Below are 16,601 nucleotides of genomic sequence, written 5' to 3' on the forward strand. Positions count from 1 at the left end.
CATGAATACCTGTTACATAAAAGAATCTTCTAGACAAAAAAGCTGCGTCAGAATTCAGTATTTGATTTAAAACATTTTCACTTATTTTCACATATTTGATTACTGCAAATGATAAAATGACTATAAATATAAAATAATTTACAAAATTACTCCACTTCTTATATATATATGTAGATATTATTACAGGTACTTTAAAAAAGGTTGTTCGGTACAGTAAAACTGGCTACAAATATGGCTTTAAATCCAAAGCTTCTCATCATGAATATCTCTCATGTATGGCTTAAAAATAATAAATATCACTGGGTAATAATTACATTAAGGTTAGTTAGGTGTAGTTTGAGTTGAAGTGCCTTTTAAATGGTTCATAGTGCTGGTTAGTATCAGGATACAGTGTTGTTATTTTAAAAAAAAAACAAGATGTTAAACCTTACATAAATATCAGAAGAGCAGCAAAATACAATATGTATTTAAAAATTAACAAGAATAAAGAGAATTGAAATGAAACCACTTAACACAAACAAATCTTTGGATGTTACAAAAGCTGTGTTACACAAAACAGTCATGGCATGGTTAAAAAAGAGTACAAATAAAACAAGACCCTGTGTCTGTGTACAACATTCAAAATGCAGTAGGTAAACATTTGTTGCGTCACTAAGAATATTTAGCAATTTGAAAATTAAATAGTATTATTTAATTTTACCCTGTAAATTTCACCCTGATGCCAAAATTACCCTGTAGAGGAGAATTTAGCTTGAACTTCTCTAAATCAGAGCAGACAGAGTGACAGAAATACTTTAAAACACCATCATCTCCTGCTTGTGGTTTCTGTCAGCTGGAGGCTGGAAAGATTTCAGCCTGAGGGGAGGACAGTGCTGTCAGGAGAGGCACAACACAGATGTCTCACTCCAAAAGCACAGAGGTTTGGAAAAAGTTGGTACTACCACACTTTGACAAAATCAGTCATCTTCCTACAGTCTGTCGGTACATTTGACCGTTCCCATGGCAACTGTATCCAATGTAGAGATCAGAGTAGAGAGTTTTCTGAGCCAGTAGCTTTGACCAGATGATTGTTCCACTGTTTCCATTGTTGTCTATACAGTACATTTTCACACGTTATACCCTCATGCTTCTTGTTTCACCAGTTTCTGGCCTCATGCATTGACAGTGGGCAGCTCTCTATCTGGTTGTATTTTCCTGTGGGAAAGAAATAATTTCTAAGTGAGACATTGAGAAAAAACTATAGAACTAGGACATCAAAAAAAATCAATTCAAGGTGAAGGTTTAAAAATGACTCTCTTCTATAGATTTGATCTCTCTGTATTGTCTAAATGAACGTAAATGCAATAAGATTTGCATATGTTCCTCAGCATAAACACTGATGTTGCCTGCTTATAGCAGGTAATTCAGTGAAGGTGTTAAAATTCTGGTTGTTTACAAATTATTCAGTTCCACTCTTCTGTATATCCACGTAGGTTTACTGTGTACTGTATGGGAGTGAATGAACGTACTCATGTTTGGTGAGGGGGGCTTTATCGCAGGTGACCTCGGTGAGATGCCCCCCCTCCTTGCTGAGTGTGTTGACCCCCGATTGTTGAATACTGCCTCTTGGAGTAGAAATACCCTTCAGCTTCAGTTCTCTGTAAGACCCACACAAAGGTTTGAATTGCGATGATGGTAATTTGCTGACATGTTTTATGAAAATAGATTCACATTCACTCAAAAGACGTATAGGTTCTCTTTACAATCACACCAACTTACCCATTAGTTGTCCCTGCTCCTTCTTCAAGCATTTTGAGGCCTGGAACTTGCTGTCCAAAGAGTTTCACAGCGATGGTCATGAGAAGGCCACAGCGATTTCTGTAGCAGCAGGTGGCATCTACCACCAGGAACACCACCAGGAAGATCATCATGACGATGCCAACCACACTGCCTTTGGTCATGCGGCTGCTCACTTTGAGGTGAGATGACAACGTCTAGATTACCGTACTGAACATATCATCTTCACTGTGGCAAGCAACACGTTTTTGTTGGTGGCTTCAATCTCAATTCATCAATCTCAGAACTATATGCATCACAACTAAAATGGCCGAGCAACATTTTCTGGCTAACATGCTAAATTGTGTGGCAGAGGAAGTAGGAGGCCACATACCAGGCTGTTCTGCGATGGTGAAGTTGAACGTGGCAGGGATAGAGGAGCCATTAGCATTGACTGCTGTGACTTCCAGTTGATAGTCTGACCCAATAGACAGGTCTTTAAGGGAGATGGAGGCAGCATCAGATGACAGCTGCATCTCTATCCACTCAGCCCCTTCTGTATCCTGGTTAAAGAGAGCAGAGAAGAGGGAGGATGAAAGTCAGGAAGCAAAAGGACCAAAAAAGAGGAAGAGACTGAGAGAGTCTCTCACCTGTCTGTATCGTACGTTGAAGTGCAACAAAGGAGTTCCACCATCATCAGTCTGTTTAAGAGGGACAGAGAAGGAGTTGCCCTCTATTTTTATCTCATCAGATGACAAAACTGGACTGTCAGGTTCACCTACAGGCAGAAAGCAGAGAGAGAATTGATGACCTACTGGTGACCACTACATTTAGCAGTCATGAATAGCAATTAACACCTATCATTAGTTATAATTATTTATCTAGGCTACATTTGACTGAGCATGTCAGGTTATTATTTCACAGTTTAGGAGATCACCTCACCTCCTGAGGATGAATGATTGCAGGTTACATGGTGCCACCAACAGCATGAGTGAACATCAGGCAGCAGGTGATGATGGATGCATGAAAGAAAAATGAGTGATAGCAGATGAGGAAAAATCTTGCTTGTAAGATATATATACTACATACACTAGCATGCATGGCCTAGACTGTACATCAATAAATCATTTATACATTTGAGTGCACGTACTGCTTATCTTAGTTAATGCGTCATAGTGTGTTGCTAATGTGCTGGAAGAAGGTGTAGCACTTACGTATTCCCTGGGTGCGAACTCTGTTAATGTCAGAGAACTGTCCCAGTCCTACTGCGTTCAAGGCAGCCAAACGCACTGTGTACAACGTGTACGGCTTGAGAGCGGTGATGGCTAGGGGACCTAGAAAAGCAAATACACACAGGCACACACAAAAAGACACATCAGCTTATGTACAAAATCAAATGTTATTACTTGTGTAGTTATGTACATCTATAAAGGGAGTATAGGGTTTAAGGTATAGGCAGTATAAGGTATAGTGATTCACCAAAATCATGACACGCAAATGCAAAACCTTTATGCGGAGCAGATGTTCTACCTGAAGCCGGTACTGTGACTTCCTTCCACTGTTCGGTTTCACTTTGCTTCCACTGCAGAACAAAACTTGTGATTGGTGCTCCTCCACTGATGGGTAAGGTTTTGAGGGAGAAGACAACTGAGGCCGGTGCAGGTGAGACTGACATATAGTGAGGTGGACCAGGTTGGGCTGTGGATGAAGGCAGAGAGTAGGATTAAGGAAAGGGAAACAAATGTTAGAAAATGGCATGGGAACATATACCATATGTATGTCAGAGAGGGATTTGTAAGTACAGGCATCTGTGTTAAACATGGTTACAGCTCCTCTTCCTTCACCTAACTCACTTTTTTTCTGAAATATAAAGCAGGACATGAACTCTTACTCTGTATTGCGACATCTCTGGATGCATTTCCAGAGGTGCTGACAGCCATGCAGGAATAAAGTCCGCCATCAGAGGGCACTATCTCATCTATCACCAGCTCACCATCCACCACTCGAACACGGCCAGAAGTAGAGTCCTGGTAGGAGAAAGGAAAATCACACATTAGAAAAATGGCACATACACCTCCCAAAACCATCATCATCACTGTATATCATGTTATAACTTTTGCTGTAAATGCAAACATTCAGACTTGCTGGAGTCAACACAGATATAAGGAGTTTGTTAAGCCATGACAGTGTTGGTTTTTCTGCATGAGGGTGAATTTGTGCAGTTGTGTGTATATATCCATACACTCTTACCAGTGTCTGTCCGTTGTGCTTGTTGAGCCAGTATAGCTCAGGCTGAGGATGGCCAGAGACATTACAGGACACAGATACATGTTCACCCACTGATACACTCTGCTTCTCTGCTGAGACAGACACCTCTGGGGCCTCTGAAGTGAAACATTTCAATTATCATGACTGTTAACCACCTAAAATTCAACGTTATGTTCAGCAACACGCTAACAAAGGTCTCTCTAATACAACAGCACAAAGTAACAAGTCAGATTGTTACAGAACTGAACGAACCAAAGACATGAAGCATCATGGTAGCAGTGTCATCAGATATCTTGTTGGTGGCGGTGCAGATGTACTCCCCATAGTCGGCTCTGGTAACAGATTGTATAGTCAACTCACTGCGGTCTGAGTTGAACCAATGATGTGAAGGGTCAAATGTCACCGGCCTGGGAGTGGGAAACAAAGAGTAAAATACACACTGAGTGATGTTATATGCACATTCAGGATATGAGACTGAGAAATGTTGTCCAGATATTTACAGGCAGAACTTTATAAAGCAGGCAAAAGTTGGAACAGGAGACGAGCGATGCCACAGAACATTAACAAAGCTGATAAGGAAATTTCTTTGGCACAGGTTTGCAAACACATACTCTCCAGTGCTCCATGCACTGGTACACAGATAAGATGTAATGCTACATTAGCAATACAGAGAGTCTGGGGCATCAGTCCAAATATCAATACAAAATGACCCAGTTTTTTTTTCCTGATGGTAGATTGTCTTTGAAACAATTATATGCAATTGAATATTTATGAAAATCATCTCAACAAAATTAACTGCATTGCAAAAAAAAAGCTAACTCAAAAGTAAAATAATTTTAAAAGTGTTTAGACATATGCCATGATTTCAAAGAAGCAGCAAGAGGTTGAGTTCAGCTACAATGTTTACATTATACTTGTACATGATCAACATACTGTATAAAATCAGGTCTTACATGTTCCAGGTGATATTGGGTTTTGGATGACCGTCCACCAAACAAATCAAGGAGACGTTGGTTTCTGATCCAGCCATCACTTTTTTCATGTCCTCTCTCAGAGCCACTGTAGGAGGAACTGCAGGTGGGGATTGTAAATTATGTTTGACTCAAAACAAAATGTTGTACTCCAAATGTATAAAGGCATTATTATAACTTAAAGTAAAATATAACATTTGTCAAGCCCTGAAGCACTGCTGACCATTATACTCAATGGCTGAGTGTCATCAAGTGTTATTTTACACACAGATTTTGCAAGAACCAGAAAGGATCTTTGTGTCATAACTGATGTTTCACCCACCTAAACTCTTAAACCTAAAAACCTAAAAACTTTAGATTTCTTTTTTTTAATTGTTTATTTAGAGGCCACCAGTGAAGTAAAAGGTAACAATCAGTGGTGGTGAATGAAAACCTTACACTTAGACAAATAAAACATTAATATGAAAATATGAGATACAAAACAACCAACAGAAGTAAACCGTTAGTAATCTCAACATCTTTGAAAACAGACAATTCATCAGTGCCCCCTTTATCTGAAAAAAACTGCTCACCATTGACAACAACAGAGACGGCAAGCTCCTGATAGATGGACCGTCCTTTGATCTGGGCCCGACACACATATGTCCCAGCATCCTCTCTCTTCACTTTTTCAATATGAAGTGTGTTATCAGGCATCTGATGCACACGTTCTCCCTCTGATGTGAGAGATAGCAACACAGAAATACAGGCGCAGACAGCAAAAGATAGAGTTGAAAAACACAAAGAGTGATGGATAGAGTTAAAGGCAGAGACAAACACAGAAAAAGACAAAGTTATATTCCTTGATGAAGCCCATTATTCAGTGATATTGCTGCAGCTGGATAAAGCAATAGCACTGATCCGGCTGCTGCATCACATAGACAGCACAGTATTAGCCAAAGAAACTCTTATCTCTGTACACATCCAAACCATTCACTGTGCTTGTAAAGCAATAATGTTAGTTTCATGGGACAAAAATATAAATGCATATTTCTGTAGGATGTTAAAATAACAATTTATCATGGGTGAAAAGCCAGGACTCACTCAAATGCAAAATTATGTTACTATAAAAGTGACCTGTAGTCTATTCTTATCGAGAGTTTGCATTTAATTTATCACAGGGAATACTGAAGTCCTTAAATGTTCACTTTGATACCAAATATCTGTATTAATTAATTTATGAAATGCATAATAAATATCAACATAAGTCATGTTTCTGACCATCTTGCTAAGGCAAGTCTACCATTCTCTGTCCTTTTAGTTCTGCTTTGGTCTCTACACCACGCTGGAAATATATCTGGCTCTTTAGCAGCTGAATACTCCACTATGATCAGTTGCTAACTTTGCCTGTTGTTTAGTACTTCATTGGTTTGTGATTACAAGACTAATTTTTTATTGATAATTTGACTAATCATTGATATAAAAATATTAATTAGAACAGCTTAAAAGAACATTTTGCATAGAATACCTGGCTTTTTTATTATTAGGATTATACAGCATGGTTACATGGGGGATTTTTTTCTGTTTTACTGTATGCAAATTAAGTATTTGGTGTACCAATGCAGTTGCATATTAAACTGATGCTTTATATATACATTTATGCAAATAATGTCTTTATCTCCACCCCATTGTCTCTTTTAGTTCTGCTGGACAGAAGATTACAATGCATCAATAGCAGCTAGAAACTTTTTGATCTAAAGAGAACAGCATTTATTTATTATCTGTCATTTATATTGAGCTTTTCAGCCAGTCAGCTCAGCAGTCAGCCATTCAATCAGGCATCTAGCAGTGCTAAGTGGAGCAGAGGGGTATGCTGCTGAACATCACATGCCCTTCAAGTGATATTATCTTAAAGTCACACTTATTTTAGGGTGCTAATCTAAACAGTGCAAAAGCAGAGCAAGTTCACAAATTGCAGAATGCCTTTGTAACCAATAGCCTTCACACTGCAGGGGAGGCCATTTAGGCCCTGGGTGGTGCTCCTACCATCAGAGGGGATTTGTTGCATGTCTCTAAACCAGCGGACATTCACTGCTGGCTGGCCTTTCACCAGGCATGGCACCATCCCTTTTGTGCCCTCCAGAAACTCATGGTAGGTTTTGGTGTTTGGAAATGTTGGACCCTCTGACAAAGGAGAAGAAGATTAGGATGTGGTTCATTAGATGAGTGCCCATATACTTAAATTACAAATTTCACTATACAGGTTCAACAATATGATTGACCATGTTAAGTATATGAGTGTGCAGCAAGCTGTTACATACCATAAACGTACAGCTGTAAGTGAGTCTCATCTCTGTGTCCGCTGTCGAAGTCACACGCACAGGTGTACCTGCCCGCATCTTCCATCGTAGCTTTCTTAATGAGCAGTTTAGAAGAGGTCTCATCTATCTTTGACACCTTTTCTTCTTCATCAATGTCTTCCCCATCCTTCATCCATGTTATATCTCCCTCTCCTCCAGCTAGGACAGGAGAGAAGGAAGGAGGGAATATGAAAGGAAGTGAAAATGTTTTATAGCATTAAGAAAGGATTCAAACTGAAATGTTTCATTCACACGGACAAGTTTCATTAGTCATCAAATGAAATAGAAGTGACTCACCTTTACACAACAGTAACAACTCCTCTCCCACTTGCACATCTTGCTTACTGTAAATGATGTCCATCTTTGCATCTAGAGGAAGAGAGGAGTGTTGTTTTGTATCTGTTTCTGCTTTTTTACAAAAGGTGCTTAAAGAACCAATCCCCAAAAAAGACACAGTAGATTGGTTTTATCATCTTTGTGGCTTTGTTATCACATTTTATAGCCTGCAAAAATGTAGACCATCTGAAGCTTTTACTGTGAAAACACTATACTCTAATTTATCAGCCTTTCCACCTGCAGAAAGGTATCAACTGTTTAAAGGACTGTTTCTTTTCTGACTTTTTAACTAGGCAGAAAAGTTGTCTTTTAACTGTTTATACAGGCATGGATACTTTAGATTTGGGACAAAAACAATCAGATATTGCTTATTTCCTGAGTTATTTCCTGTTTACACTTCAAGAAGCTTTCATTTTGCTAACAGTCTGAATATTTCAGCCATGCAGTGTGTATCGAAACATATCATTACAACTTGTCTTTGCTGCTAGATCTCAGTAATGTCAACAAATCTTACCTGTGCCGTACACCAGCAGCAGCAGTAGCAGCGGCAGCAAGGCCAGTTTCAGGACAGCTGATTGGTTCATCATGTTCACCTGGCTGCAGGTCACCGGTCCCGCACGACGTCAAACCAAAACTCTGCAGTTTGTGTGTTGAGTATGAATATTTGATTTTCCAGTCAGAACACAACTGGACAGAAAGCTCAAATGCTCTAATAAAATTAGCTAAACTAAATAAAAATCTACTGCACTGTAAAACAAATTCAAAAATATCTTCAACTCAGTATCACACTCGCATGCACACCTGTTGCTAAACCACCTATGACAGGGAGAGGGTCTGTGTCAGAGATTATATAGGGGCACAACAGCTGAGATGAGGGGGTGGGGGCACTATCTCTCTTCCCTCCTTTTTACCCCAATAGAGTTACTGTTATTACTGTACTGAGTAATGGGAGGTGATGACGTGAATGACGTCTGTCCCCCTCATCCTTTGTCTCTATTCTCTAGCCCCCCACCCCCCCACCCACACACACACACACACACACACACATACACACACACAAACTCTCTCTCTCTCCCTCTCCTACCGGATGAAAGTAAGGGAGGCAGTCCCCCAGGGGGAGAAAAGATGGAGAAAGATATTTCTATCATTCCATCATTTTTTCCTCTCTCTCATTTAAAAAGGGTCACATTCTTTTCAAGCTCACGCACAGAGCTGCACATACACTGCCAAATTCACCATTAATCCCAAGCAACATACATCCTGTAGGATGCTGAAATTAACAAATCTCACTGAGAACCTTTTTACTACACAGAAAACATCTTCTTAACTTCAATCCATGCTCATCACTGCAAAAGAAAGAATAGTTCAAACAAGAGTCAAAGTCAAATCAAAATAGATTAAAGTCAGTAATGTGTTGAAATGTGCTCAAGGGTTTTGAAGGATACATAAAATTTCATAACTGACAACAAAAATTTTGACTAATGAAAGCATGAGGAATACAATTATTAACAGTAACAGTAACAACATCACAGTTCCATTTACATGCCACAGTAAGTCATGCTACTGAGTCAGCATGCACAATATGTTGACATGTCACAGTAGTAAAAGCAGAAATGTAAATAATAAAATTAATGATGGCTGAATGGCATTTAGTGGGCGACACGGTGGTGCAGTGGTTAGCACTGTTGCCTCAGAGCAAGAAGGTTTCGACTTGGGGGCTTTTCTGTGTGGAGTTTGCATGTTCTCCCTGTGCTTGCGTGGGTTCTCTCTGGGTACTCCAGCTTCCTCCCATAGTCCAAAGAAATGCATTAGGTTGATTGGTGACTCTAAATCGTCCTATGGGATATTCTTACTACATTATCAAACATACCTACTACAAAAAAATCACATGTGAGGTTCATCAGAAAATTTTGTTCAGTACCCAAAGTTTGATGTTTCATGCCCAAATATGCCTGCAATTAATGGGTCGACATAATGACCTTTCTTGACTGAAACACCCAAACACACACACAGTTTACGTCACTGCACTTTCATCTACGTGGTGTTAGTGTCCGATGCAAGTCAAGTTTCGCTCCTCTGGGTCCTATAACTTCCATTGGCCAACAGCCAGCCTGCCCTTCCCACCTCCCCCTTGATAGCCTATCAGTGTATCCACACCATCGCCCAGCCAGCCAATCAAAGGGTAGAGAGTCCAAAGGGGCCAACTATCAGGTTGATTATCAGGAGGTGCTATTATGGCTCATTAGAATGGAGTGTGCTCATAAGCAATGTTAACAAGGGCCATTAACGAGGGTGGGCACAGCTGGGACAGCTGTTTATAGCACATTTGTGTGAGCTGTGTTTTTGTCTTGTTCACTCTCCTAATTGATTCATTGATGCTACTGTCTCCTGTGGGCTACTGCAGGGCCAAGACTCAACAACAACAGTCTGTATTGATACTGTGACATCTTTATGTGGAGACCATGATTTCTAAGATTTATGGCTTTTTATGGAGAGTAACAGTGTCAATTATACAGTCGTAACATGGATATGAACCAAATGTATATATTTGTAAAAAAACAAAATTTGTTAAACAGTTATTACCTGACACATATAGTCAGTATGTGGAACATTTGTGACTAAGTTTCTGCACCCCTATAAAGGGGGTCTCCCATGTTCTCTCTCTCTCCATTTGTTGTTGTACTCCATGGGAGAAGTAAGTGCTGCAGTCAAAGAAATTTCTGCATGTTTGTTTCTCTGTTATTAGGATTGTTAGCTTACTCGCTGGATAAAAACTTATTTAATTTATTTTTATGATTTAATTTGTGTAGGGGCAAACTTATATCATCATGGTTGACTGTAGACTTTTGCCAATCCTCTTTTTATCAGATATGTTTTCTGTGTCTTTGTGTATTGTAATTTCCCACTCGTTGTTGTACTCCATGGTAGGAAGGCAAACTTATATCATCACAGCTGACTGAAGACTTTTGTAATTCCTCTTTCTGTCTGTTACTAAACGGAAAACTCCTCCACAGATATCCATGGTGTGGCTCTTTGTCAACATAACACAATGTAGGACACCACCAGTTACAGGAGCAATATGATATTATTGCTCCATAAAAAGTGTTGACATATTGAATTTCAATTGAATTTGTCAATTTTAAATTCACATATTTAATATATGAATATACAAAAAATGCACGACTTGCTTCAATTGCAGTTACATCTGTGAAGTGTGAGCATTTTTGGTGTAGAAAGCTTAATTGGTTAAAATGAAAGTTGAAAAGTAGTGTTGAAAAAGTAGGTTGAAATGTATCTACTGTAGATGCCCTGTTTATGGTGCATTAAGAGAAAATCTGCCGTAAAAGATATACCCTGGTATCTTTAGTCCATTTCCCATTATCACACAGCACTACACATTCAGTTTTCCTCTCTTTGTCTTTGTGACCAGAAGATAAATACTGAGAACAATTGTTCTGTTGGTGCCAAAACCTCTGCATTATTTTTATAATAGTAATCTAAAATGCACACACATACACACAAATACACAAACAAATACCTACATGCAGACACAATCTATATCAATTATAACCTTAATAGTACTGGTTTAAAGGAATACACTAACTATCAAGTCAAGAAATGCAACTGGGTTGTACTATAAAGTCATGTCTGTTTTTGAACAGTGATGTGGGCTTTCAGTTATACTTACTGTGGCTCTAGCAGCTTATGTTACAATGTTCAGATACTAGCACTGGTGGTCCTTGGTAAGTCTCCCTTTCTCAGGAACATAGCAGCTAGCAAGGAGTCAGTGATTTGTTAAAAGACATTTTAACATGTCCATGTGGACAATACATGTGCATTGTCTGTGTACATGTGTACCTGTTTTCAATTCCATCAGCAAGTACACACACACTACGCAAAATTCACTGTCATTCATGGTAAAAATACAATGCATTTACAGAATACATTTTTGTGTCTGTGTACACATAATACAATGTATATACAAACACTTCCACATGTAACACACGGGCAGACAGAGACAATAATGTGACAGCTGAAGACATGAGGACGAGACAGGCAGGAAGGAGAGAGAGACAGAGACAGGCTATCGTGACTGGAGAAGACACACCCTCACTCTCCCCTTTGTGCGAACAAAACAGACTCATGTGTGTGTGTGCATGTCTTCAAGTATCGTTACTGTACAGATACGTAACTTGGCTCACTGGTTTATTTTGCTGGACCCACACTAAACAGTACTGTCCAAAACTATTTCACAGGGCAGCTAATGAAAGCACAGCAAAGAATTATACCTAAATTACATTTTGTCCTCACTGTTTTCCTGTTTTATTTTTACCCTGGGAGATAGCTTTCACACTGAACTAAAAAACTTGATCATTTCAAAACTTATGAAGTAAAACAATGAGATGAATAATTCCCTCAAGTTTTGCTGTGTGGTGACGAGATATTCTTGGAGTGAACACAGATACAATTTACTGCTCTAGGTTTGACTAAACTCTGATCAGTGGTATATGAGATATTGTTCTTGATGGCTGGACAGACTAAATGGATGGTCATGGGCTTTCTTCCAGCTTTATCACAGCCAGTAATATGAGCATGTAAACAGGGATTAATCTTCACTTGTGCCAATTCAGAAACCATGTTGCCATCTCATTTATTCAAATCCTGCTAGAACATCCATGTCAGTGCCTATTAACAACACTTTACAGTAAAAAAAAATCTGCTGACAGGATAAATATTATAATCTATTAGAAAATAAATCAAACTTAGGAGCATTCACGTCATTGTCTCCAATGCAGTGCATACATGTCATCACTCTAGAGTATTATGGTAGGAAGTACTTAGTGATCACACACAAAGATAATAATCAGTGCTTACCCAGCACATATGACTCTAGGTGGTTTGTGGTCGTGGTCTGTGTGCAAAGCCACCACACTGGGTGAATGGATGTTAGTCTGAATGTGTGTGTATGTATTGCAGAGCAGGTTACTCTTGGACGTGCTCTCTTCACAAACTTGTCAGAATCAGACAGACAAAACTGGACCCACAGAGCAGACCAGAGACAGTAGGATAAGGTGAGGCGGTTTATTCACAAGAATAAGTAAAGGCAGGCAGAAGTACAAAATCGCAAGGCAAAAACCAGGTCTCAAGAATCAAACTAGGTCAAAATCATGAAGAACTAATCACAGGGAAAACGCCGGAAAGCTACACACTAGGACGCAGACAATCTGACAAAGACACACTGGGGAAACAGGCTTATATACACAGGAGGGGAGGAGATAATGAGACACAGGTGAAATCAATGGGGCAATCACACACAGGGGAAGACAAGACACCTAAAATGAACACAAACAGGAAGTAAGGAAAACCAAAAGAATAAAACAGGAAATCAAAACAAACTACACCGTAAAGGGACTGACAAAACTGATTGAAATTAGCTTTTTAAAAAAATCACATATCATTTTGAATGCAGTGAATTTGGAAATAACAGGTCCAAAGACTCATTAAACATGAGCAAAGACCTTCTAAGCTACGGGTGTTTTTAAAAACTTGTTTAAGGTGATTATTCTAAAAGATAAAGAAAGTGTAAGAGTTTAGACAGCTAGGATGTAGAATATTTGATGTTCAACATTCACTCATCTAACATATGAGTAGAGTCATAAGTAGAGCCACAGTATGTCAAATGCACTTTGTAGCATGAACTGCAGGGTAACCATGAAGCTGAGAGGTGGAAAAGATCATTTTTGAAAGTTTTTGTTGACATGACAACAGCCAGAATAGCTCTTCATTCTCTCTTCATTATTTTCAAACTGTTCAGTCAAGTGCTCCAGTGTTCAACTTATTGATTAATAAGTTGCAGTAAGCTTAATTATAATTTGCAAAATCCAAGAAAAAAAAGCTTTTTAATTGAAAGATCAAAACCTTGGAAACAAATGTTTCCAAAGTTTAGTAGCTGCTTTTGTGTAAGAGAATTACAAATCAAAGGAACTTATTTTAGTTCTGTAATGGTTCATTGTGTCTCTTTTTTAAAATGAACCTATTAGACAGTTAGTTTAACACTGACTTACACTGACTGAACCTCAGAAGTGTGAATATTTTTCTTACTTAGTGTAAGCCTCACTTTGTCGTAGCTGTCATTTTACTATTCTTATCAATGAAATATACTAAATGTATACATCTTATTTGACAGTTTTGCACAAAGCAGCTTAACTACACTGTAAAAAAAACCAGCTATATACTTTATTATTGGTCAACCAGTAACCATTATTTTACAGTTTTTGAATGTCACAGTTTTCTACCATATTTTAACAACATTTTGACTTTGACCAGATTTTCATAGTTTTTAAAGATTTTATTTTTACAGTGTACAAGATCATAATTAATATGACATTTCAGGGAGAGGACTTTGTGTTGATTCTGAAGTCTGACTCACCACTAGCAGTATTAAGCATTGTAACTGCTATGGTGTCATAGTGTATTCTTTGCACACCGCCATGGTTTGTGCTCACGTCTGTACATCATCCCTGGTATTAAAATAGCAGCAGACCAGACTCTAAACAAAAGGAATACTTCCCTTCTCTATCCTCTGTATTGTTATCAATGTGAAAGTGACAGCGACACAGCTGCTTGCTATATTTATATATTCATGTTATCTTTTCTACACAGAAAAGACAGTAAGAGAGACGCCCTGAGGTCACTGAAACCTGTGTGTACGCCAACCATTGTTGTCACATAAACAACTAATAAACAAACACTGCAGTGTGTTGTCCCCCTGTACACCATATTTACGTGCACTGTGTGTGTTTTCACTGTATCATGTCTATTCTGGACTGGCCCAGCATTTAGAAAGACCCCTGCACCTCCAAATTTGTTTAACTAATAATGGGAGTCAACCAGAGTATTTCCTGTTCTTCCTGGTCTCTTGGGCCACACAGGAAACCCACAGTGGACTAGCAGAGGACACAGAGCACATCCAAAACCACCCTAGCAGAGTCAGCAGCAGATGTTCCTTTGCTCCAATTAAACACAGCCAACAACAACATCAGAGTGTGAGGGCTGATATACAAGGTCATCTGCCCATCTACATGGGTTCTGTGGGCTTCAGTGGGGCCTCACTGGCAATGCCCAGGTAGAATGAACTTTATTAAAAGGTTCTGTATTCTGAAAGCCCAAGGTCAGGTCACAGCAACCCACTGATATTCCCATGACCACGAAATGATGATCAAGAGGAGATGTAGACGTGGGTGTGGTACAGAGTATAGTCCTACTCGAAGAGACGATTTTTCAGCTGAAGCCATGTCCCTCATCAAACAGCTGGGCAGTCTAAACAATCCTGAATGTCGCCATTAAGTCTCTCATCAGATCTTTCATCTGAACATCAAGAACATCTAAACCCACTCTGGCAGAGCCAACTGCAGAAGTGTTGTTGATGTTCCATTGCTCTGATTAAAATACAGCCAGCGACAACATCAGAGTGTGAGAACTGAGCACTACAAAATGTTCTATTGGAATTAGATCATTTTACATATATCAAGTGAAAGATCTGAGAGAAACAGTACTGAGCTGATGTTACTGAATCTAGGCTGTTTGACAAAACCTTTGCTATAAGAGCAGCTTAAAATGAAAGCTGTTTACTAATAAAATCGGACACTGTTAGCCCAGATTTTATATTTACTTAAAGATTTAATTGCAATACACTTAAACAATCTAAGTTAGATGCCATTACTATACAATCCTGAGTAAATTCTACTAATCTATAGACATTGTATGAATAATTTTAAGTCAAATTACCTTAAATTTCTAAGTTTTTGTCATGCCACATCTCTTTTTCAAATCCACTGAGTTATGAGAGGTCCTCGCAGGTGCAGAGTACTGGAACATCAGCTTTTAAAACTATAGGTACTTTTTTTTTTTCTATATTACAGCTTAAATATAATCATTCATACACATGTACAACAAGATAGATAATAAAAACAAAAAGAAAGAAAGGAAGAGAGAAAGAAGACAACATCAAACAAAAACCATCCACTTTTACCTTTAACAACACCACTTTGTAAAGTGCAAAGAAAAATAAAAGTAAAGTACTGCGAGATTTTGATGCATGACGATTTGTTGTAGCATGATGCATGATGGGATGTGAATGCTCATGACCGCAACCGCATTCATGGTTCAATGCATAGCTCAAGTTCTCATGGACTATCTGGGGAAATAAATGAACATTACAAGTGAGTTTGAATTAAATCAACTCAGACTTAAGTGCATTGAACTTAAGATATTAACTGTAATAACTATGCAAAACAATTGATCTTGTAAACTATTTTAAGTTAAATCAATTTGGAATTTAGTGCATTTAACTTAAGGATGTTAAGTACAATAATTGTGCAAAGGAGTTGACCTTGCAAAAAAAATTAGTTGAATCAACTTGGCATTTAGTATATTGAACTAAAAATAAAAATTCCAGTACCCTCCAGCTTTTAAGTTAGATGTACTTAAGTTTTCATCTTACATTACTTAAATTCTTTAAGGCAACTGGTTTCTTCACAATTTTAAAGTAAATTCAACTTATCCGGGCTTAGAATGCAGGAGTAATGAGTGACACCATGTCAAGTGCTAAAATTGATCAAAAAGTATTCTAAACTCCTCACTCATTCATCCTTCATTTGTGTGTCATCACAGGCCGTTCTGCGTAATTTAGTCAGACAATAGATGGGCTCCATCAATGTTACTGCACGTCACTGAAATTCAAAATACAATCAGGAACAACAATAGTAGGAAGACAGATGGTAGGCTGGTCTGCAGCTTGTCTTGAAATTAAGCATCTCTACATATGTGCTCAGACTAATTAACTGTCCTTTGTAGAAAAAGCTGTGTACTTAATGAGCTGTAGTACCTACAAACTGCCTCTGCATCTCTTCTCTCAAGTGTAAAAGGTCAA

At 38.6% G+C, this 16,601-nt stretch overlaps 1 protein-coding gene across 1 annotated transcript; it reads right to left on the minus strand.

Moving 5' to 3' along the window:
- Nucleotides 1-143: 143 nt before the first annotated feature.
- ncam3 (neural cell adhesion molecule 3) lies at nt 144-8,502 on the minus strand. The gene is made up of 16 exons (XM_018684256.2): nt 8,184-8,502; nt 7,631-7,702; nt 7,295-7,492; nt 7,020-7,157; nt 5,567-5,710; nt 4,977-5,094; nt 4,276-4,430; nt 4,006-4,139; nt 3,647-3,782; nt 3,286-3,453; nt 2,970-3,089; nt 2,406-2,533; nt 2,150-2,318; nt 1,759-1,951; nt 1,509-1,637; nt 144-1,194 (listed from the first exon to the last, which is right to left on the minus strand). The coding sequence occupies exons 1-16, from the start codon at nt 8,254-8,256 to the stop codon at nt 1,152-1,154; spliced, it is 2,118 nt and encodes a 705-aa protein (XP_018539772.1). The 5' UTR covers nt 8,257-8,502; the 3' UTR covers nt 144-1,151.
- Nucleotides 8,503-16,601: the final 8,099 nt, after the last annotated feature.

Source organism: Lates calcarifer, linkage group LG15 (assembly GCF_001640805.2).
Source record: "Lates calcarifer isolate ASB-BC8 linkage group LG15, TLL_Latcal_v3, whole genome shotgun sequence".
NCBI classification, from domain to species: domain Eukaryota; kingdom Metazoa; phylum Chordata; class Actinopteri; family Centropomidae; genus Lates; species Lates calcarifer.

Excerpts from the sequence above, each read along its gene's own strand:
- ncam3 (XM_018684256.2), bottom strand. The coding sequence starts at position 8,256 with ATGATGAACCAATCAGCTGTCCTGAAACTGGCCTTGCTGCCGCTGCTA. Across the intron at positions 7,158-7,294 it reads CTTACAGCTGTACGTTTATG|AGGGTCCAACATTTCCAAAC; the intron begins GTATGTAACAGC and ends CTCCTTTGTCAG. Across the intron at positions 4,431-4,976 it reads CCCAATATCACCTGGAACAT|GCCGGTGACATTTGACCCTT; the intron begins GTAAGACCTGAT and ends TCCCACTCCCAG.